The 24,217-nt window shown below is 37.8% G+C and overlaps 1 protein-coding gene across 1 annotated transcript in view; it reads left to right on the top strand.

Moving 5' to 3' along the window:
- Positions 1-20,225, top strand: part of LOC132563547 (NAD(+) hydrolase sarm1-like) — a 47,494-nt gene extending 27,269 nt beyond the window's left edge. Inside the window, exons 7-8 of the mRNA XM_060228289.1 lie at positions 401-522; positions 17,153-20,225. Coding sequence (XP_060084272.1) covers positions 401-522; positions 17,153-17,489 — 459 coding nt within the window. The 3' untranslated portion in view covers positions 17,490-20,225. The remainder of the gene's footprint in view (positions 1-400; positions 523-17,152) is intronic.
- Positions 20,226-24,217: the final 3,992 nt, after the last annotated feature.

The following is a 24,217-nucleotide window of genomic DNA, read 5'->3' on the forward strand; positions in this document are numbered from 1 at the left end:
GTCAGTTAAGGTTGTATGCCACCTTTATATGATCTGTCAGTTAAGGATGTATGCCACCTTTATATGATCTGTGAGTTAAGGTTGTATGCCACCTTTATATGATCTGTGAGTTAAGGTTGTATGCCACCTTTATATGATCTGTGAGTTAAGGATGTATGCCACCTTTATATGATCTGTGAGTTAAGGATGTATGCCACCTTTATATGATCTGTGAGTTAAGGTTGTATGCCACCTTTATATGATCTGTGAGTTAAGGATGTATGCCACCTTTATATGATGTATGCTACCATTATGTTATTAGTGAATTAAGGATGTATGCTACTTGTGTGGTATGAATGTATCATCGAGTTTGACTTACTGACCTGTCAGCATTAATTTTTAATGTGTCTCCATGTTTTAGGAGATTGTAACAGCACTCGAGAGTGATTGCAATATAATACCTGTACTTGATAACTTTGAGTGGCCCGTTCCAGAGGAACTTCCTGCGGACATGCAACAGGTTGTCTACTTCAATGGTGTCAGGTAAGTACACTGATTAATCATTATACAGACCTCAATTAGTCAAATGGGAAAATTTCTCCTTCTTTTCCAGATTATCAAGTACATACAAAAAAGTAGTGAAAGAACAAAAAGTTCCCCTAGAGTTTCAACAATCTCACATTTTCTTTTGTGTGCATAAAACATGATATTTTCTAGACTGCCTAAATATTTCTGGTAATGGTAAAATGAAAAAAATCTTCTGTTGTTAAAACAAAGAAAAAGAATTCTCACAAAAATACAAAACCAGCTTTAGCCTATATAGCTGTCATCACTTACTAGAAAACCAGCTTCATTTTCTACCTCTGCATTAGAAAGTTTTTTTTCTGATGTATCTTGGCTATAACTTAGAATAACCTAGTCTTCTAACGGAAACATTTCTCTTGTTGGTGTACCCCTCAATTGTCTCAGTTTCTGCTGATCAACAGGCAAATATTGCCAAAGTGGATAAGAGTAATTAAACGATGAGGATGAGACTTGATGTATAATCAGCATTATTAGCTCGCCTGGTCCAAAAAGTTCCATAGTGTGGCATCCGTCTGTCAACTGTTTTAAAGAAATCAGTACTTGACATGATTTACTTAACAGATTTGTGCAAATTGCGTCTAAATTATCAATGAGAAAGGGGAAGTAATAGTGTACAAACTGAGTGTTCAGCGACAAATAGGCAGGTAGGCTGGGCTTAATTTGGGAAGTAGGAAAATTTTCGTATTTTTATTTTTCTAAAGTCTCTTTAGGTGAAGGGAAACCATTTAGGTATAGATGGGGGGTTTGACCCCAGAAAGGCAGGGTCACATTGAGAAAAATATTCAATTCTCTAAAATCCTTCTCTTTATTTCTACATGAAGGAAAATAAAGTTAAATCTTTAGAGCATTTTTCTTATGTTCTTATAAATGTGTTAATTGGATGATTGTGTGATGTTTACCAAAACCCTGTGTCAGGGGCCCCAATAGGGAAATAGTGGTAGTTTTATAAAAAAAATTCTGTATCAGGGGCCCCAATAGGGAAATAGTGGTAAATCTATAAAAAAATTTTATCAGGGGCCCCAAGAGGGAAATAGTGGTAAATCTGTAAAAACCCTGTATCAGGGGCCTCAATAGGGAAATAGTGGTAAATTTGTAAAAAAAAATAAGTATCAGGGGCCCAAATAAGGAAGAAGTGGCAAATCTAAATCAACCCATATCAGGGGCCCCAACAGGGAAATAGTGGTATATCTATAAAAATTCTGTATCAGGGGCCCCAACAGGGAAATAGTGTTAAATCTATTTTAAAAAATACCCTCTTCATATGGAACCTTTTAGGCAATATAACTGCAAACATAATACTTTTTATGAAAATATGATTGTTGAAGTGAAGTTTTAAGGAGAGTGATAAAGGCCCTATATGCCTCTTGTTGTTTTATATGTTTTCTTATTGACCACTTTATCCCGTATCTGCTAATCTTAACTTCTAGTTTACACCACCTCAACTTGGTAATGCATTAAAATCTGAGCCAAAAAAAGCAGAAAATCTGGTCAATTATTGTTTTATTTTTAATGTTAGAGAACGTTCAGCTATCTGACTTGTAAGGACAGGCTATCTGATGAATGATTGTGTGATATACAAGGTCAGTCTACCATGTTAGTTCAACCTGAGTTGAGTATTTCCCATTTGACCAATGTAATGCTCATAGAAAAATGAGAAATTTAAGATGAAGCTAAACAGTGATTTAAATTGCAAAAACAAGAAGCTAATTATGTAAAGAACCTCACAGTAGTCAGACTGGAAATGTACTAAGTGAAAGATTTTGCATACATATGTACACCAGTAATGTGTAAAACTTCATCTTATGTACATCTAGACTTTCTACAACATGGTGGATAACTGTATAACTAAAATGGTTTATAGAGAAGCACCTAAATATATTCAAACTGATATCAAATGTTTATTAACTGTACTCAGACTCGGTTTAGGTGGCTGTCAAGTGACCGTCATGTATATGGCAGTTAAAGATTGTTATTACTTTCTTCAGAAGAATTCTCGAATTTCATTTAATTAAAGAAGGAATAAGAGGGAAGAACAGAAAAGGAAAAATATCCTAATTTGAATAACAAACAAAAATAAAACATTGATGGGTACCAATATCCCTCTGGTATATTGTTATTTATTCAAAAGATAATATGATTTTATATATAGTAACCAGATATAAACAATACTGTGAGGGTAGATGGCTACCACAAATAAACAATACTGTGAGGGTAGATTGCTACCACAAATAAACTACTGTGAGGGTAGATGGCTACCACAAATAAACAATACTGTGAGGGTAGATTGCTACCAGATATAAACAATACTGTGAGGGTAGATGGCTACCACAAATAAACAATACTGTGAGGGTAGATTGCTACCAGATATAAACAATACTGTGAGGGTAGATGGCTACCAGATATAAACAATACTGTGAGGGTAGATTGCACCTACAAATAAACAATACTGTGAGGGTAGATTGCTACCAGATATAAACAATACTGTGAGGGTAGATTGCTACCAGATATAAACAATACTGTGAGGGTAGATGGCTACCACAAATAAACAATACTGTGAGGGTAGATGGCTACAAAATGGCATAGTATACCGTGAAAATTACTTTTTGTTGCTTGTTGTATTATGGGTGTTGTTGGAGGTTATCTCAATGAATGGTTGATAATGTCGGAGGTTATCACAGTGTTGATGATGTCGGAGGTTATCACAATGTATGGTTGATGATGTTGGAGATTATCATAATGTATGGTTGATGATGTCGGAGGTTATCACAATGTATGGTTGATGATATCGGAGGTTATCTCAATGAATGGTTGATAATGTCGGAGGTTATCACAGTGTTGATGATGTTGGAGATTATCATAAGGTATGGATGATGATGTCGGCGGAGGTTATCACAATGTATGGTTGATGATATCGGAGGTTATCACAATGTATGGTTGATGATATCGGAGGTTATCACAATGAATGGTTGATGATGTCGGAGGTTATCACAATGTATGGTTGGTGATGTCAGAGGTTATCACAATGTATGGTTGATGATGGTGGAGGTTATCACAATGCATGGTTGATGATGTTGGAGGTTATCACAATGTATGGTTGATGTATAGGTTGGTGTGTGTCCTGTGTAGGTGGGTGTGTAAACTAATGCTTTACCAGTGTCCTCTGTAGGTGCGTGTGTAAACTAATGCTTTACCTGTTTTCTCTGTAGGTGGGTGTGTAAACTAATGCTTTACCTGTTTCCTCTGTAGGTGGGTGTGTAAACTAATGCTTTACCTGTGTCCTGTGTAGGTGGGTGTGTAAACTAATGCTTTACCCGTGCCTCTGTAGGTGGGTGTGTAAATAATGCTTTACCTGTGTCCTGTGTAGGTGGGTGTGTGTCCTGTGTAGGTAGGTGTGTAAACTAATGCTTTACCAGTGTCCTCTGTAGGTGGGTGTGTAAACTAATGCTTTACCTGTGTCCTGTGTAGGTGGGTGTGTGTCCTGTGTAGGTGAGTGTGTAAACTAATGCTTTACCTGTGTCCTGTGTAGGTGGGTATGTAAACTAATGCTTTACCTGTTTCCTGTGTAGGTGGGTATGTGTCCTCTGTAGGTGGATGTGTAAACTAATGCTTTACTTGTGTCCTGTGTAGATGGGTGTGTAAACTAATGCTTTACCTGTTTACTCTGTAGGCGGGTGTATGTCCTGTGTAGGTCGGTGTGTAAACTAATGCTTTACCTGTGTCCTCTGTAGGTGGTATGTAAACTAATGCTTTACCTGTGTCCTCTGTAGGTGGTATGTAAACTAATGCTTTACCTGTGTCCTGTGTAGGTGGGTGTGTAAACTAATGCTTTACCTGTGTAGGTGGGTGTGTGTCCTGTGTAGTTGGGTATGTAAACAAATGCTTTACCTGTGTCCTGTGTAGGTGGGTGTGTAAACTAATGCTTTACCTGTGTAGGTGGGTGTGTGTCCTGTGTAGTTGGGTATGTAAACTAATGCTTTACCTGTGTCCTCTGTAGGTGGGTGTGTAAACTAATGCTTTACCTGTGTAGGTGGGTGTGTGTCCTGTGTAGTTGGGTATGTAAACTAATGCTTTACCTGTGTCCTCTGTAGGTGGGTGTGTAAACTAATGCTTTACCTGTATAGATGGGTGTGTGTCCTGTGTATTTGGGTATGTAAACTAATGCTTTACCTGTGTTCTCTGTAGGTTGGTATGTAAACTAATGCTTTACCTGTGTCCTCTGTAGGTGGGTGTGTAAACTAATGCTTTACCTGTGTAGGTGGGTGTGTGTCCTGTGTAGTTGGTATGTAAACTAATGCTTTACCTGTGTTCTCTGTAGGTTGGTATGTAAACTAATGCTTTACCTGTGTCCTCTGTAGGTGGGTGTGTAAACTAATGCTTTACCTGTGTCCTCTGTAGGTGGATGTGTAAACTAATGCTTTACCTGTGTCCTGTGTAGGTGGGTATGTAAACTTATGCTTTACCTGTGTCCTGTGTAGGTGGGTGTGTGTCCTGTTTAGGTGGTTGTATAAACTAATGCTTTACCTGTGTCATCTGTAGGTGGGTATGTAAACTAATGCTTTACCTGTGTCCTGTATAGATTGGTGTGTAAACTAATGCTTTACCTGTGTCCTGTGTAGGTGGGTGTGTGTCCTGTGTAGGTGGGTGTGTAAACTAATGCTTTACCTGTGTCCTCTGTAGGTGGATGTGTAAACTTATGCTTTACCTGTGTCTTTTGTAGGTGGGTGTGTGTCCTGTGTAGGTGGGTGTGTAAACTAATGCTTTACCTGTGTCCTCTGTAGGTGGATGTGTAAACTAATGCTTTACCTGTGTCCTCTGTAGGCGGGTGTATAAACTAATGCTTTACCTGTGTCCTGTGTAGATGGGTGTGTAAACTAATGCTTTACCTGTGTCCTGTGTAGGTGGGTGTGTGTCCTGTGTAGGTGGGTATGTAAACTAATGCTTTACCTGTGTCCTGTGTAAATGGGTGTGTAAACTAATGCTTTACCTGTGTCCTGTGTAGGTGGGTGTGTAAACTAATGCTTTACCTGTGTCCTGTGTAAGTGGGTGTGTAAACTTATGCTTTACCTGTGTCCTGTGTAGGTGGGTGTGTGTCCTGTGTAGGTGGGTGTGTAAACTTAATGCTTTACCTGTGTCCTCTGTAGGTGGATGTGTAAACGAATGCTTTACCTGTGTCCTGTGTAGGTGGGTGTGTAAACTAATGCTTTACCTGTGTCCTGTGTAGGTGGGTGTGTAAACTTAATGCTTTACCTGTGTCCTCTGTAGGTGGATGTGTAAACGAATGCTTTACCTGTGTCCTGTGTAGGTGGGTGTGTAAACTAATGCTTTACCTGTGTCCTGTGTAGATGAGTGTGTAATCTAATGCTTTACCTGTGTCCTGTGTAGGTGGATGTGTAAACTAATGCTTTACCTGTGTCCTCTGTAGGCGGGTGTGTAAACTAATTCTTTACCTGTGTCCTGTGTAGGCGGGTGTGTAAACTAATGCTTTACCTGTGTCCTCTGTAGGTGGGTGTGTAAACTAATGCTTTACCTGTGTCCTGTGTAGGTGGGTGTGTAAACTAATGCTTTACCTGTGTCCTCTGTAGGTGGTATGTAAACTAATGCTTTACCTGTGTCCTCTGTAGGTGGGTATGTAAACTAATGCGCTCCCTGTGTCCTCTGTAGGTGGGTGTGTAAACTAATGCGCTCCCTGTGTCCTCTGTAGGTGGGTATGTAAACTAATGCGCTCCCTGTGTCCTCTGTAGGTGGGTGTGTAAACTAATGCTTTACCTGTGTCCTGTGTAGGTGGGTATGTAAACTAATGCTTTACCTGTGTCCTGTGTAGGTGGGTATGTAAACTAATGCTTTACCTGTTTCCTCTGTAGGTGGGTTCATGACTACCAGGAGGCATGCATGTCTAAACTAGAATCATTCTTGAAAGGCCACCGTATTCCATCCTCCCCCAGTCAGGGTCATCCCAAGCTTAATACAAGGAGGGGGGCAGAGGAGGAGGCCAACGGGAGGAGGGGGGCAGAGGAGGTCATCGGGAGGGGCACAGACAGTACCAGTAACCCTTCACTCAGCGATAGTGGTAGTGGTGTTGGTGCTGGTAGACTACGAAAGGCTTCCACCATGTTTAACGCTCTGCTGGACTACGTCGAGATATACTGAGGACTTTCTGTGATACTTAATTTATTAGATGGATTCCAAAACTAAAATTCCAAGCTTCCCCCTCCCCCCTAAATAGGGAACAATTTTGCGAACTTTACGGTAGAAAATTATGATTTTGATTCAAGAAACTTGACATACCAGTTATTGCAGGATGATCAGCCGGCATTATTCCAGAACGATGAATTGTTCTTGTTGCTGAAACAGAAATTTGTTTTAAACATGTTTCAAAGTGATTCTAAAACTTTGCTTCAACATCATCATCAGATGGTGGCCTATTCAAATCACCCTGTGTCCATGGTCTGTCCGTCTTGCCAGCCATCAACAATTTTTGTTATTGCTATTTCTTCAGAAGTACTGGATGGATCTTTCTTGAATTTCATATGTAGGTTGTTCCCCTTGGTGTCTAATTGTGCCCATCTAAGGTCAAGACTGAACAGAAAAAGAGAATGGCTGACAGGTGGCCATATTGGATTTTGACTTTGCAAGTTTGTTATCACTATTTCTTGAGAAGTACTCAATGGATCTCTCCCAAATTTCTTCTGTAAGTTCCCCTTTGTCCCTTCATGTGCCCTTTCAAAGTTTTAGGACTGATCAGAAAAAACAAAATGGATTCAAGGTGGTGACAATCTTGGATTTGGTAGGTAAAGATTACCATTGCTATTTCCGAAAGGAATGTTTAAATTTCTTATCATTAAAAGCAAAAACAGAGAAGAGAAGAAAAAAGAAGGAAAAATATCCAACTTTCAATGAGCAAATAAAGATCAAACAATGGTGGGCACCAAGATCCCTCTGGGATCTCTTGATGTACATTGACTTTAGTGTATGTTTAGATGTTGGTCAGGTTATGTTTCTATTGTTAACATGAAATCAAGGTGATGATATCGCAGCTGGCAGAGTAAGGGTACCAAACAAAATCATTTTAAAAAAATTGGGATGTGCCTATTTTTAGCTCACACATTTTTTGCTATGGTGTGGTGTTCATCCTACATTTAGTGTCAACTTTTCCCTTCAAATGACTTCTTCTCAATCATCTTAAGGCCAAGAGTCATGATGATTTTGACAAGGAGACAAAGTTTTGGAAAATAAATGACCTGGACCAAATATTTAAGGTCACAGGGTTTGAAAAGGTTAAAACTCTCAAACAGTATCTTCTCATGATCCAAAAGGTCTAGAATCATGACATTTGGCTGGTAAGTTCCGAGCATGAACCCAGACAAAATTTATGACAGCAAGTTACCTTGACCCATATCCAGAGTGACAGGGTAGAACTTGATACCATTCATACAACTTCTTCTCATTAGCCAAGATTTTAATGTCATTGATGGGACATGTTAATATGTTTGTGAAAATCATTGAATGCCAGGTGAATGATGCAGGTCCATAGGGCCTCTTGTTTTAACAGAAAGAAATGGAAGAACTAAAAGATGGCTAGGAGGTTGATATATAACCACTAATTCATGTAGGATCCTTCTTTGTTATCATCAGTGTTTGTTCACTCACAATCTTTTATTTTTTGTCTTGGTTATTTCAATTTTTTTGTCAATTAATTTACAATCAAATAGTTATAAAATTGTTAACATTGTTTCATCAGCAGTAATATAAAGGTGTGTGGTTATGTGGATGTTGTGACCATCAGCAGTAATATAAAGGTGTGTGGTTATGTGGATATTGTGGTCATCAGCAGTAATATAAAGGTGTGTAGTTATGTGGATGTTGTCAGCATCAGCATTAATATAAAGGTGTGTGGTTATGTGGATGTTGTGGTCATCAGCAGTAATATAAAGGTGTGTGGTTATGTGGATGTTGTGGTCATCAGCAGTAATATAAAGGTGTGTGGTTATGTGGATGTTGTGGTCATCAGCAGTAATATAAAGGTGTGTGGTTATGTGGATGTTGTCAGCATCAGCAGTAATATAAACGTGTGTGGTTATGTTGATGTTGTGACCATCAGCAGTAATATAAAGGTGTGTGGTTATGTGGATGTTGTAACCATCAGCATTAATATAAACGTGTGTGGTTATGTGGATGTTGTGGTCATCAGCAGTAATATAAAGGTGTGTGGTTATGTGGATGTTGTGACCATCAGCAGTAATATAAAGGTGTGTGGTTATGTGGATGTTGTGGTCATCAGCAGTAATATAAAGTGTGTGGTTATGTGGATGTTGTGACCATCAGCAGTAATATAAAGGTGTGTGGTTATGTGGATGTTGTGACCATCAGCAGTAATATAAAGGTGTGTGGTTATGTGGATGTTGTAACCATCAGCATTAATATAAACGTGTGTGGTTATGTGGATGTTGTGGTCATCAGCAGTAATATAAAGGTGTGTGGTTATGTGGATGTTGTGACCATCAGCAGTAATATAAAGGTGTGTGGTTATGTGGATGTTGTGGTCATCAGCAGTAATATAAAGGTGTGTGGTTATGTGGATGTTGTGACCATCAGCAGTAATATAAAGGTGTGTGGTTATGTGGATGTTGTGACCATCAGCAGTAATATAAAGGTGTGTGGTTATGTGGATGTTGTGGTCATCAGCAGTAATATAAAGGTGTGTGGTTATGTGGATGTTGTGGTCATCAGCAGTAATATAAAGGTGTGTGGTTATGTGGATGTTGTGACCATCAGCAGTAATATAAAGGTGTGTGGTTATGTGGATGTTGTGGTCATCAGCATTAATATAAAGGTGTGTGGTTATGTGGATGTTGTGGTCATCAGCAGTAATATAAAGGTGTGTGGTTATGTGGATGTTGTGGTCATCAGCAGTAATATAAAGGTGTGTGGTTATGTGGATGTTGTCAGCATCAGCAGTAATATAAAGGTGTGTGGTTATATGGATGTTGTGACCATCAGCAGTAATATAAAGGTGTGTGGTTATGTGGATGTTGTGGTCATCAGCAGTAATATAAAGGTGTGTGGTTATGTGGATGTTGTCACTATCAGCAGTAATATAAAGGTGTGTGGTTATGTGGATGTTGTGGTCATCAGCAGTAATATAAAGGTGTGTGGTTATGTGGATGTTGTGGTCATCAGTAATATAAAGGTGTGTGGTTATGTTGATGTTGTCACCATCAGCAGTAATATAAGGGTGTGTGGTTATTTGGATGTTGTGACCATCAGCAGTAATAAAAAGGTGTGTGGTTATGTGGATGTTGTGGTCATCAGCAGTAATATAAAGGTGTGTGGTTATGTGGATGTTGTGACCATCAGCAGTAATATAAAGGTGTGTGGTTATGTGGATGTTGTCAGCATCTGCAGTAATATAAAGGTGTGTGGTTATGTGGATGTTGTGACCATCAGCAGTAATATAAAGGTGTGTGGTTATGTGGATGTTGTCAGCATCTGCAGTAATATAAAGGTGTGTGGTTATGTGGATGTTGTGGTCATCAGCAGTAATATAAAGGTGTGTGGTTATGTGGATGTTGTGGTCATCAGTATTAATATAAAGGTGTGTGGTTATGTGGATGTTGTCGTCATCAGCAGTAATATAAAGGTGTGTGGTTATGTTGATGCTGTCACCATCAGCAGTAATATAAAGATGTGTGGTTATGTGGAAGTTGTTACCATCAGCATTAATATAAAGGTGTGTGGTTATGTGGATATTGTCAGCATCAGCAGTAATATAAAGGTGTGTGGTTATGTGGATGTTGTGGTCATCAGCAGTAATATAAAGGTGTGTGGTTATGTGGATGTTGTGACCATCAGCAGTAATATAAAGGTGTGTGGTTATGTGGATGTTGTGGTCATCAGCAGTAATATAAAGGTGTGTGGTTATGTGGATGTTGTGGTCATCAGCAGTAATATAAAGGTGTGTGGTTATGTGGATGTTGTGGTCATCAGCATTAATATAAAGGTGTGTGGTTATGTGGATGTTGTAACCATCAGCAGTAATATAAAGGTGTGTGGTTTTGTGGATGTTGTGGTCATCAGCAGTAATATAAAGGTGTGTCAGCAGTAATATAAAGGTGTGTGGTTATGTGGATGTTGTCAGCATCAGCATTAATATAAAGGTGTGTGGTTATCTTGATGTTGTCAACATCAGCATTAACATAAAGGTGTGTGGTTATGTTGATGTTGTAACCATCAGCATTAATATAAAGGTGTGTGGTTATGTGGATGTTGTTACCATCAGCATTAATATTAAGGTGTGTGGTTATGTTGATGTTGTCAGCATCAGCAGTAATATAAAGGTGTGTGGTTATGTTGATGTTGTCACCATCAGCAGTAATATAAAGGTGTGTGGTTATGTGGATGTTTTGACCATCAGCATTAATATTAAGGTGTGTGGTTATGTGGATGTTGTAACCATCAGCAGTAATATAAAGGTGTGTGGTTATGTGGAAGTTGTGACCATCAGCATTAATATAAAGGTGTGTGGTTATGTGGATGTTGTAACCATCAGCAGTAATATAAAGGTGTGTGGTTATGAGGATGTTGTGGTCATCAGCAGTAATATAAATGTTTGTGGTTATGTGGATGTTGTGGTCATCAGCAGTAACATAAAGGTGTGTGGTTATGTGGATGTTGTGACCATCAGCAGTAATATAAAGGTGTGTGGTTATGTGGATGTTGTGGTCATCAGCAGTAATATAAAGGTGTGTGGTTATGTGGATGTTGTCAGCATCAGCAGTAATATAAAGGTGTGTGGTTATGTGGATGTTGTGGTCATCAGCATTAATATAAAGGTGTGTGGTCATGTGGATGTTGTGGTCATCAGCAGTAATATAAAGGTGTGTGGTTATGAGGATGTTGTGGTCATCAGCAGTAATATAAAGGTGTGTGGTTATGTGGATGTTGTCAGCATCAGCAGTAATATAAAGGTGTGTGGTTATGTGGATGTTGTGACCATCAGCAGTAACATCAAGGTGTGTGGTTATGTGGATGTTGTCAGCATCAGCAGTAATATAAAGGTGTGTGGTTATGTGGATGTTGTGGTCATCAGCAGTAATATAAAGGTGTGTGGTTATGTGGATGTTGTCACCATCAGCAGTAATATAAAGGTGTGTGGTTATGTGGATGTTGTGACCATCAGCAGTAACATCAAGGTGTGTGGTTATGTGGATGTTGTCACCATCAGCAGTAATATAAAGGTGTGTGGTTATGAGGATGTTGTGGTCATCAGCAGTAATATAAAGGTGTGTGGTTATGTGGATGTTGTCAGCATCAGCAGTAATATAAAGGTGTGTGGTTATGTGGATGTTGTGGTCATCAGCAGTAATATAAAGGTGTGTGGTTATGTGGATGTTGTGACCATCAGCAGTAATATAAAGGTGTGTGGTTATGTGGATGTTGTGACCATCAGCAGTAATATAAAGGTGTGTGGTTATGTGGATATTGTGGTCATCAGCAGTAATATAAAGGTGTGTGGTTATGTGGATGTTGTGGTCATCAGCAGTAATATAAAAGTGTGTGGTTATGTGGATGTTGTGGTCATCAGCAGTAATATAAAAGTGTGTGGTTATGTGGATGTTGTGGTCATCAGCAGTAATATAAAGGTGTGTGGTTATGTGAATGTTCCATATTTACAAATTTAGATATGTTTAAAAGAAGCTCTCTTTATAGAGAAAAGGTGAAAAAGTGCTTGATGAAAATTTGATACGTTTGTCCCATAGTTTATATAGAAATAAGATACTTCAGTTACAGTTTATTCATTTCCTCAAGAATTTGACTGGTATCACAACCATGAGGTGACAGTTTGTTACAGGGACACACCCCTAATGGTCAATGAGCAGGGTCAAAGAGGGGTCACCTTAGCTAAAATTTTGACATTGTTTTTGTACTGATCTTGTTGTTGTTTATTGCTGTACCTGATTATCATGTATTGTTTGTGATGTCAGGATAAACAAACATTCAGGTATCTTCATCAGAAACATCAGGTGACCCTGGGATTCTGGTATAGTATATCAGACTCTAGCAGTTCTCTATCCTGGTGCTAGGGCCTAAGGGACAGAGCCATATTCACAATCTTCTTCTTCAGAACTGCATCACTTAAGTAAAATGGAAATCTTGATCTGCATAAATGAAAGGGTTGTATTATGTACTTAATTATTATCTATAGATAACACTTTCAGCAATATTTTGTTTATTTTCCTTTAAAAAAAAAAACAACAAAAAAACAATTAATCAGAATTGTAAGGAAGGAATAGCCAATTGATAGAGCCTGCAACTTTAAGGGGCAGGACATGTTTTTAGTGATAATCTTACTGATGAATTCCTAATTAAATCACATCGACTCATTACTTCTAAAGGATTATTTAATGATTATTGTTAATACTTTAAGGACTAGTCCCTGTGTTATTGTTACTGTAAAACAAATTATGAATGTGTGAAAAATGCATAATCATTACAACACAAAACAACATGATCTGTGTTTTCAGAGTGGATATTTTCTTGATAAAAATATAATTGATTGTTATTGGTGCATTGGAATGAATTTTTAACATTGTTTTCAGAAATAAATATTATAAATAATGAAAAGGTGTAAGAGTTGCCTCCCTTGTAACAGTTAACATACAGTATACTTGCTGTAGCCTGGAAGATTTGGGGGACTGTCACTACACACAATACTATCACCTATTGTAACATAGAAGATCTGAAGACTGTCACTACACACAATACTATCACCTATTGTAACATAGACGATCTGAGGGACTGTCACTACACACAATACTATCACCTATTGTAACAGACTGAGGGACTGTCACTACACACAATACTATCACCTATTGTAACATAGAAGATCTGAGGGACTGTCACTACACACAATACTATCACCTATTGTAACATAGACGATCTGAGGGACTGTCACTACACACAATACTATCACCTATTGTAACATAGAAGATCTGAGGGACTGTCACTACACACAATACTATCACCTATTGTAACATATAGATCTGAGGGACTGTCACTACACACAATACTATCACCTATTGTAGGGATCTGAGGGACTGTCACTACACACAATACTATCACCTATTGTAACATAGACGATCTGAGGGACTGTCACTACACACAATACTATCACCTATTGTAACATAGAAGATCTGAGGGACTGTCACTACACACAATACTATCACCTATTGTAACATAGTCACTACACACAATACTATCACCTATTGTAACATAGGACTGTCACTACACACAATACTATCACCTATTGTAACATAGACGATCTGAGGGACTGTCACTACACACAATACTATCACCTATTGTAACATAGACGATCTGAGGGACTGTCACTACACACAATACTATCACCTATTGTAACATAGAAGATCTGAGGGACTGTCACTACACACAATACTATCACCTATTGTAACATAGACGATCTGAGGGACTGTCACTACACACAATACTATCACCTATTGTAACATAGAAGATCTGAGGGACTGTCACTACACACAATACTATCACCTATTGTAACATAGATAGATCTGAGGACTGTCACTACACACAATACTATCACCTATTGTAACATAGAAGATCTGAGGGACTGTCACTACACACAATACTATCACCTATTGTAACATAGAAGATCTGAGGGACTGTCACTACACACAATACTATCACCTATTGTAACATAGAAGATCTGAGGGACTGTCACTACACACAATACTATCACCTATTGTAACATAGATGATCTGAGGGACTGTCACTACACACAATACTATCACCTATTGTAACATAGAAGATCTGAGGGACTGTCACTACACACAATACTATCACCTATTGTAACATAGAAGATCTGAGGGACTGTCACTACACACAATACTATCACCTATTGTAACATAGACGATCTGAGGGACTGTCACTACACACAATACTATCACCTATTGTAACATAGAAGATCTGAGGGACTGTCACTACACACAATACTATCACCTATTGTAACATAGACAATCTGAGGGACTGTCACTACTCACAATACTATCACCTATTGTAACATAGACGATCTGAGGGACTGTCACTACACACAATACTATCACCTATTGTAACATAGAAGATCTGAGGGACTGTCACTACACACAATACTATCACCTATTGTAACATAGAAGATCTTGTACAACATAGACCGATCTGAGGGACTGTCACTACACACAATACTATCACCTATTGTAACATACACACAATACTATCACCTATTGTAAAGATCTGAGGGACTGTCACTACACACAATACTATCACCCCTCGTGTAACATAGACGATCTGAGGGACTGTCACTACACACAATACTATCACCTATTGTAACATATTGTAACATAGAGATCTGAGGGACTGTCACTACACACAATACTATCACCTATTGTAACATAGACGATCTGAGGGACTGTCACTACACACAATACTATCACCTATTGTAACATAGAAGATCTGAGGGACTGTCACTACACACAATACTATCACCTATTGTAACATAGACGATCTGAGGGACTGTCACTACACACAATACTATCACCTATTGTAACATAGACGATCTGAGGACTGTCACTACACACAATACTATCACCTATTGTAACATAGACGATACACTGTCACTACACACAATACTATCACCTATTGTAACATAGACGATCTGAGGGACTGTCACTACACACAATACTATCACCTATTGTAACATAGTAACATAAGATCTGAGGGACTGTCACTACACACAATACTATCACCTATTGTAACATAGAAGATCTGAGGGACTGTCACTACACACAATACTATCACCTATTGTAACATAGACGATCTGAGGACTGTCACTACACACAATACTATCACCCTTGGTGTAACATAGAAGATCTGAGGGACTGTCACTACACACAATACTATCACCTATTGTAACATAGACGATCTGAGGGACTGTCACTACACACAATACTATCACCTATTGTAACATAGACGATCTGAGGGACTGTCACTACACACACACAATACTATCACCTATTGTAACATAGACGATCTGAGGGACTGTCACTACACACAATACTATCACCTATTGTAACATAGACGATCTGAGGGACTGTCACTACACACAATACTATCACCTATTGTAACATAGACGATCTGAGGGACTGTCACTACACACAATACTATCACCTATTGTAACATAGACGATCTGAGGGACTGTCACTACACACAATACTATCACCTATTGTAACATAGAAGATCTGAGGGACTGTCACTACACACAATACTATCACCTATTGTAACATAGACGATCTGAGGGACTGTCACTACACACAATACTATCACCTATTGTAACATAGACGATCTGAGGGATCTGAGGGACTGTCACTACACACAATACTATCACCTATAGTAACATAGAAGATCTGAGGGACTGTCACTACACACAATACTATCACCTATTGTAACATAGACGATCTGAGGGACTGTCACTACACACAATACTATCACCTATTGTAACATAGACGATCTGAGGGACTGTCACTACACACAATACTATCACCCCTGGTGTAACATAGAAGATCTGAGGGACTGTCACTACACACAATACTATCACCTATTGTAACATAGACGATCTGAGGGACTGTCACTACACACAATACTATCACCCCTGGTGTAACATAGACGATCTGAGGGACTGTCACTACACACAATACTATCACCTATTGTAACATAGACGATCTGAGGGACTCTCACTACACACAATACTATCACCTATTGTAACATAGAAGATTTTGAGTACTGTCACTTCAGATAAATCCAGTGTCAACACATCGTACACCACAGATAAATCCAATGTCAACACATCATACACAACAGATAAAGCCAATGTCAACACATCACACACCACAGATAAAGCTGGTGTCAACACATCATCCACCACAGATAAAGCCAGTGTCAACACATCATACACCACAGATGAAGCCAGTGTCAACACATCATACACCACAGATAAAGCCGGTGTCAACACATCATACACCACAGATAAAGCTGGTGTCAACACATCATACACCACAGATGAAGCCAGTGTCAACACATCATACACCACAGATGAAGCCAGTGTCAACACATCATACACCACAGATAAAGCCGGTGTCAACACATCATACACCACAGATGAAGCCAGTGTCAACACATCATACACCACAGATGAAGCCAGTGTCAACACATCATACACCACAGATGAAGCCAGTGTCAACACATCATACACCATAGATAAAACCAGTGTCAATACGTTCCTTACTGCATAGTTTTATGATTCTGGTGTTATGTAATCATTGTAAATTGTGATGGTGTCAAATAGTACTGATTTTAATCAGAAAAGTCTCCTTGCTTTAAGTGAAGATGTTTTGTATAATATCACTTGTGTTTGTCAGTAGATAAAAGTGTGGTATGTTACTTACTACATTGAAATGTTGAATTGGCTGTTGATTTATCCTTGTAGTTTTATTAAAGGTAAATAATATGTTATTTTTTTACATTCAAGGTGGGTTCATGACTACCAGGATGCATGTGTGGACAAGGTTGAAAAGTTCCTTTCAGGGGAGATCACTCCGCTAGGTCCAAAGCTGACATCACCAGAAAAATCCTTTCAAAGTCCAAGGGAGAAGTCGTTTCTCAATCCTGCTGAAAAATCCTTTCAAAGTCCAAGGGAGAAGTCGTTTCTTAGTCCTGCTGAAAAATCCTTTCAAAGTCCAGGGGAGAAATTGCAAATTCCAAAGGAAGTGAAAAAAAATGATGATGAAGCAGAAAAATTACTTCAAATGAAAAACAATAACAACATGGCTGACGTGATTCCTTCATCACAAGACTGTTACAACTAATTACCCAGGCATAACAACAGATAGAACTCGTCCTTAATACCAACCCAACTGATTTGTTTCACTGAAAGGGATTCAATGATTTAATTCCTCAGGTTTCCATGATCTAAAACCTTTGTTTTTGAGTGATCATTGTTCAACAAAATACAAATTATTTCTGAAGTACATGTGATTTTTAGGGACAGAAACTGAACAATAGAAACAGTTACAAGTTTACTTACCTAGATATACCAGGGGGACTGATATTCTACAGATCACACAGGTATTACTGATCTATTCCAGGGACTGATATTCTACAGATCACACAGGTATTACTGATATATACCAGGGGGACTGATATTCTACAGATCACACAGGTATTACAGATATATACCAGGGGGACTGATATTCTACAGATCACACAGGTATTACAGATGTATACCAGGGGGACTGATATTCTACAGATCACACAGGTATTACAGATGTATACCAGGGGGACTGATATTCTACAGATCACACAGGTATTACAGATGTATACCAGGGGGACTGATATTCTACAGATCACACAGGTATTACAGATGTATACCAGGGGGACTGATATTCTACAGATCACACAGGTATTACAGATGTATACCAGGGGGACTGATATTCTACAGATCACACAGGTATTACAGATGTATACCAGGGGGACTGATATTCTACAGATCACACAGGTATTACAGATGTATACCAGGGGGACTGATATTCTACAGATCACACAGGTATTACAGATGTATACCAGGGGGACTGATATTCTACAGATCACACAGGTATTACAGATGTATACCAGGGGGACTGATATTCTACAGATCACACAGGTATTACAGATATATACCAGGGGGACTGATATTCTACAGATCACACAGGTATTACAGATATATACCAGGGGGACTGATATTCTACAGATCACACAGGTATTACAGATATATACCAGGGGGACTGATATATACCAGGGGGACCGATATTCTACATATGACACTGGTATTACTGTATGATAATTGATTTTCATGGAAGATTTGCCTTTCTTGAATTCATGAATACTTAAAATCCACAAATATTTATGTCTACACAATGATAATAGTAGAAATGTACGAGAGAATATTGTGTTCAAGATTCATTCACAAAGTCAAGTGCCATGCAAATGTTTTTTTAACATGAGTCCTAGGAAAATATTTGCTTTTAGGCAAAAAGAAACAAATTGAAAAAAAGAAATTTTTATTAGAAACAAAACTTAGATAAATAAAAGCTATCAAAATATCAGAAAGGACAGATGTATGCAAAAAAGGGATAAAATCACCATATACATAGGGTTCTAACCTATATAGTAATTTACTATATATAACTTAGTTTTTGTCTACATAGTTAATATGTTACAGAAAATCTATTTATACCTCGGTAGGAAAATCTATTCTCTCTAAATATGGTAATGAAAGGTATAGACGACATGTCATTCTGGTGGAGTGGTATTGTAAAATAGTGACAGAATACATCATTCTAGGTAGTTATACCAAAGTTGTTTAATATGATGACCTCCACGAGTATCTAGGCCCTCAAAATAAACCAAAATCACACTGGAGTCTCATCTTACTGCAACAGATCTCTCTTGTTTTTCAAATTCTAAGCATGAGCATCAATGATGCTGACAATCTCCCAAAAACTGTTGATATGAACCCGTATGGAATCAGTGAATTTTTAAGATTTTCTGAAGAAATTGATTGTGTAGTGTTGCACATTTCAGAATTAGCAATACTTCACAGAGTCCAACTTTTCATAAACCTGTAAGATTATTCTAACACTTTTTATCAGAGCTGACCAATGAATTCCTATTTAACCATGAGAAATGCAGCACTGAAAATTTAACTCACAAAATATGATTCTTAAATAAATTGATACCAATTTTTTTATCTGATTATGAAGGAATTTTCCCAATTTTGGTATACATAAGTGATATGTTTACATCCTCTCGTGAAAACTCTTGAATTCACCCTATGTCTGAGTCAGTTGTCCTGCAGCACTAATAGGCTTTGTTTATATCTATGTATGAACTATTTCATTGTAAATAGAAAACATGATAAATCTTTAATGATAAATGGCATTGTATGAAATATAATTATTTCTTATCATTAGTCTTGTGATTAAGCACTTCTTGCCCAAATTTATCTTGAATTGATTATGTTTTGATTATAATTGTTTTATATGTTGATGGTAGCAGATTGTAGACAGGAAAACCACACAGGACAAAGAGGACTTTTGTCTGATGTCTCATTATCATGAATGATATGCTTTGAATTTTGGCTTCTGTAACATCAATTCTTAATGAAGGTTTTTTTTTTAATCCTGTGTATTTGTTCCTCCTGTTTCACTAATTCAGAACAGTTTCTATAGTTCCTGTATGGCTTCTATAAATCAGAACAATTTCTTTAGTTCCTGTATGGTTACTCTAGTTCCTGTATCGTTACTCTAGTTCCTGTGTGGTTTCTTTAATTTTAAACAATTTCTCTAGTTCCTGTATGGTTACTCTAGTTCCTGTATGGTTACTCTAGTTCCTGTATGTGTTACTCTACTTCCTGTATGGTTTCTATAATTTAGAACAGTTTCTCTAGTTCCTGTGTGGTTTCTATAATTAAGAACAGTTTCTCTAGTTCCTGTGTGGTTTCTATAATTTAGAACAATTTCTCTAGTTCCTGTGTGGTTTCTATAATTTAGAACAGTTTCTCTAGTTCCTGTATGGTTACTCTAGTTCCTGTGTGGTTTCTATAATTCAGAACAGTTTCTCTTTAGTTCCTGTATTGTTACTCTAGTTCCTGTATGGTTATTCTAGTTCCTGTATGGTTACTCTAGTAACTGTATGGTTTCTATAAATCAGAACAGTTTCTCTGCTTCCTGTTTGGTTTCTATAGTTCAGAACAGTTTCTCTAGTTCCTGTATGGTTACTCTAGTTCTTGTGTGGTTTCTATAGTTCAGAACAGTTTCTCTGCTTCCTGTATGGTTACTCTAGTTCCTGTGTGGTTTCTATAAATCAGAACAGTTTCTCTAGTTCCTGTATGGTTACTCTAGTTCCTGTGTGGTTTCTATAAATCAGAACAGTTTCTCTAGTTCCTGTATGGTTACTCTAGTTCCTGTGTGGTTTCTATAAATCAGATCAGTTTCTCTAGTTCCTGTATGGTTACTCTAGTTCCTGTGTGGTTTCTATAAATCAGAACAGTTTCTCTAGTTCCTGTATGGTTACTCTAGTTCTTGTGTGGTTTCTATAGTTCAGAACAGTTTCTCTGCTTCCTGTATGGTTACTCTAGTTCCTGTGTGGTTTCTATAAATCAGATCAGTTTCTCTAGTTCCTGTATGGTTACTGTAGTTCCTGTGTGGTTTTTATAGTTCATTATTTGTTCTGTGGTTTATCCATGATTTCAATATTTATAGTAGCTGTAGCTGTCAAAAGCACACAAAAGCACACTTTTGTACAGCTCCTATCTGTAGTATTTTTGGGAAGTGCCTTTTTAGATCATTCATCTTGAATGATCATTAGTCATTGTGTTTTGTCCATCGCTGGATGTATGACGTGTATGAAGTGTGTATACTTTTCGCATATTAAACTTCTGGTGATGTTCCATAAGTGGAATTCAGCTCAAACTTGCATGTAATGGTCTTATTCTCCAGTTAAAATGGTTAAGTGAGATGATGGTTAACATACATGGGCCACATAATGATAAGGTTTAAGTGAGATGACGGTAAACGTACATGGGCCACATAATGATAAGGTTTAAGTGAGATGACGGTAAACGTACATGGGCCACATAATGATAAGGTTTAAGTGAGTTGAAGGTAAACGTACATGGGCCACATAATGATAAGGTTTAAGTGAGATGACGGTAAACGTACATGGGCCACATAATGATAAGGTTTAAGTGAGATGACGGTAAACGTACATGAGCATTATGATGATTAGGGTTCAGATGTTCTGTATTAGGCTACACCTGAGAGTGTGGCATTAGGGAAAAGGGGGGGAATGTTCAGACATTCAGTATTAGGCTACACCTGAGGGGGAATGTTCAGACATTCAGTATTAGGTTACACCTGAGGGGGGAATGTTCAGACATTCAGTATTAGGCTACACCTGAGGGGGGGATATGTTCAGACATTCAGTATTAGGCTACACCTGAGGGGAGGGATATGTTCAGACATTCAGTATTAGGCTACACCTGAGGGGGGGATATGTTCGGACATTCAGTACTAGGCTACACCTGAGGGGGGGATATGTTCAGACATTCAGTATTAGGCTACACCTGAGGGGGGGGATATGTTCGGACATTCAGTATTAGGCTGCACCTGAGGGGGGGATATGTTCGGACATTCAGTACTAGGCTACACCTGAGGGGGGGGATATGTTCAGACATTCAGTATTAGGCTACACCTGAGGGGGGGATATGTTCGGACATTCAGTACTAGGCTACACCTGAGGGGGGGAATATGTTCGGACATTCAGTACTAGGCTACACCTGAGGGGGGGATATGTTCGGACATTCAGTACTAGGCTACACCTGAGGGGGGGATATGTTCGGACATTCAGTACTAGGCTATGTTTGAAAGTGTGGCATTTAGGATTAGACTGCTTGCTTGGGATGTTGAATGAGGGCGAAAGCAACAGTGGAAAGTCCACCAGACATTTTGTTTCAGGCTGGACTCTGTCCAGTATGAACGGCATTAGGGGAGAGTTACCAAATGTTTTGTCATCAGGATGTGGATTAGGAGAAAGTTCCAATTATACACTTTTATGATTTTGACTTTAAATCAAGGACAAATCATTATCAACACTGAATGGTGCTAGCATTGTCCTGACACTGTCTACTATTGGTCTAGTCAAATGATAGCTCTCAATTCAAGCTAATTGTGACATGACTTATTTGAGGTTTTCTGTCGGAGGGGATTCTGCATTTGAAATTGTCAGCAGGAATATTATTTCCATGTTTGTTTAAGGTGGCATTTCTATCAACAATGAAAGCAATATAAATCAGGATATCTTTAAACTGAACTTAGTTAGTATTGATATGTACAGTGATAGACTTGGTTTTTTGTCTGAAACAATCAACAAAAAGTCAACGTGTTCAATATTTGAAATTAATACTTTTTAGCAATATTCATGGTGCAATATTTTTTCAATGATACAATTGTTCCTGTTGATTTTTTTCAATGATACAGTAGTTCCTGTTGATTTTTTTTCAATGATACAATTGTTCCTGTTGATTTTTTTTCAATGATACAGTAGTTCCTGTCGATTTTTTTTCAATGATACAGTAGTTCCTGTCGATTTTTTTTCAATGATACAGTAGTTCCTGTCGATTTTTTTTCAATGATACAGTAGTTCCTGTCGATTTTTTTCAATGATACAGTAGTTCCTGTTGATTTTTTCAATGATACAGTAGTTCCTGTTCATTTTTTTCAATGATACAGTAGTTCCTGTCGATTTTTTTTTCAATGATACAGTAGTTCCTGTTGATTTTTTTCAATGATACAGTAGTTCCCGTCGATTTTTTTTCAATGATACAGTAGTTCTTGTCGATTTTTTTTCAATGATACAGTAGTTCCTGTCGATTTTTTTTCAATGATACAGTAGTTCCTGTTGATTTTTTTTTTCAATGATACAGTAGTTCCTGTTGATTTTTTTCAATGATACAGTAGTTCCTGTTGATTTTTTTTTTCAATGATACAGTAGTTCCTGTTGATTTTTTTCAATGATACAGTAGTTCCTGTCGATTTTTTTTCAATGATACAGTAGTTCCTGTTGATTTTTTTCAATGATACAGTAGTTCCTGTCGATTTTTTTTCAATGATACAGTAGTTCCTGTTGATTTTTTTTCAATGATACAGTAGTTCCTGTCGATTTTTTTTCAATGATACAGTAGTTCTTGTCGATTTTTTTTTTCAATTATGCAGTTGTTCCTGTTGATTCTTGAAGCCCATACAATAGTGTTAATTTTAATATTACATTTCAAAGTCGGTCCATTTATACCAACTTTTGTGCCCCCTTTTAGGACAATAAACATCAAACAAAATCTGGCCCTGTTACTAAGAGGTTTAAGATGCAGAGTGACTGAACTATATTACATATTTCCTGTATTTTTCATATATTGAAGTGCTTGTCAAAATTGACTAATATTTCATGCGCTAACACATCTATAACAAAAGAACACAGTAGTGGTATCACAGCCGTACAAAACAAGAGTTGCTGAGATATTCTGCTTTTACCACAGAAATGAAAAATTTTGTGGCATTTCTTGATCAAATCATAATACCTGATTCCGTTTTTTTAACATTTGATTCTTTTGATATGTATAATTTTTGTCCATGCATGTTTAATGGGAGTTGATATGGGTTTATCGTGAACAACTGTTTTTATTTTAGACGAGTGTAGACAGTCCTGGTTGTTATACTATAGAAATAGTATTGGTTTGTAGTCATTTTTATACTAGAAAAAAAAATAAAATGTTTTTCTGTCGTTACCAGTCTTGTTTGTATTTTAAGGTCACCTGAGACAGTCTCATGGTGACCTATTCTGATCAACTTATCTGGCGTCAGGTCTCCGTAAACAATTTAACATTCTCAACTTCTTCTCAAAAAACCCTGGCCAATGATGAACCAAAATTTTGAATTATACGGTCCCCAACACCCAGGAGCCTGAGGGACGGGGCAAAAAGGGGTCAAGTTGACTTAATTTAAAA

This window comes from Ylistrum balloti, unplaced genomic scaffold (genome assembly GCF_031769215.1).
Source record: "Ylistrum balloti isolate Yb309-2 unplaced genomic scaffold, AGI_CSIRO_Ybal_v1 Utg371762, whole genome shotgun sequence".
Lineage (NCBI taxonomy): Eukaryota > Metazoa > Mollusca > Bivalvia > Pectinida > Pectinidae > Ylistrum > Ylistrum balloti.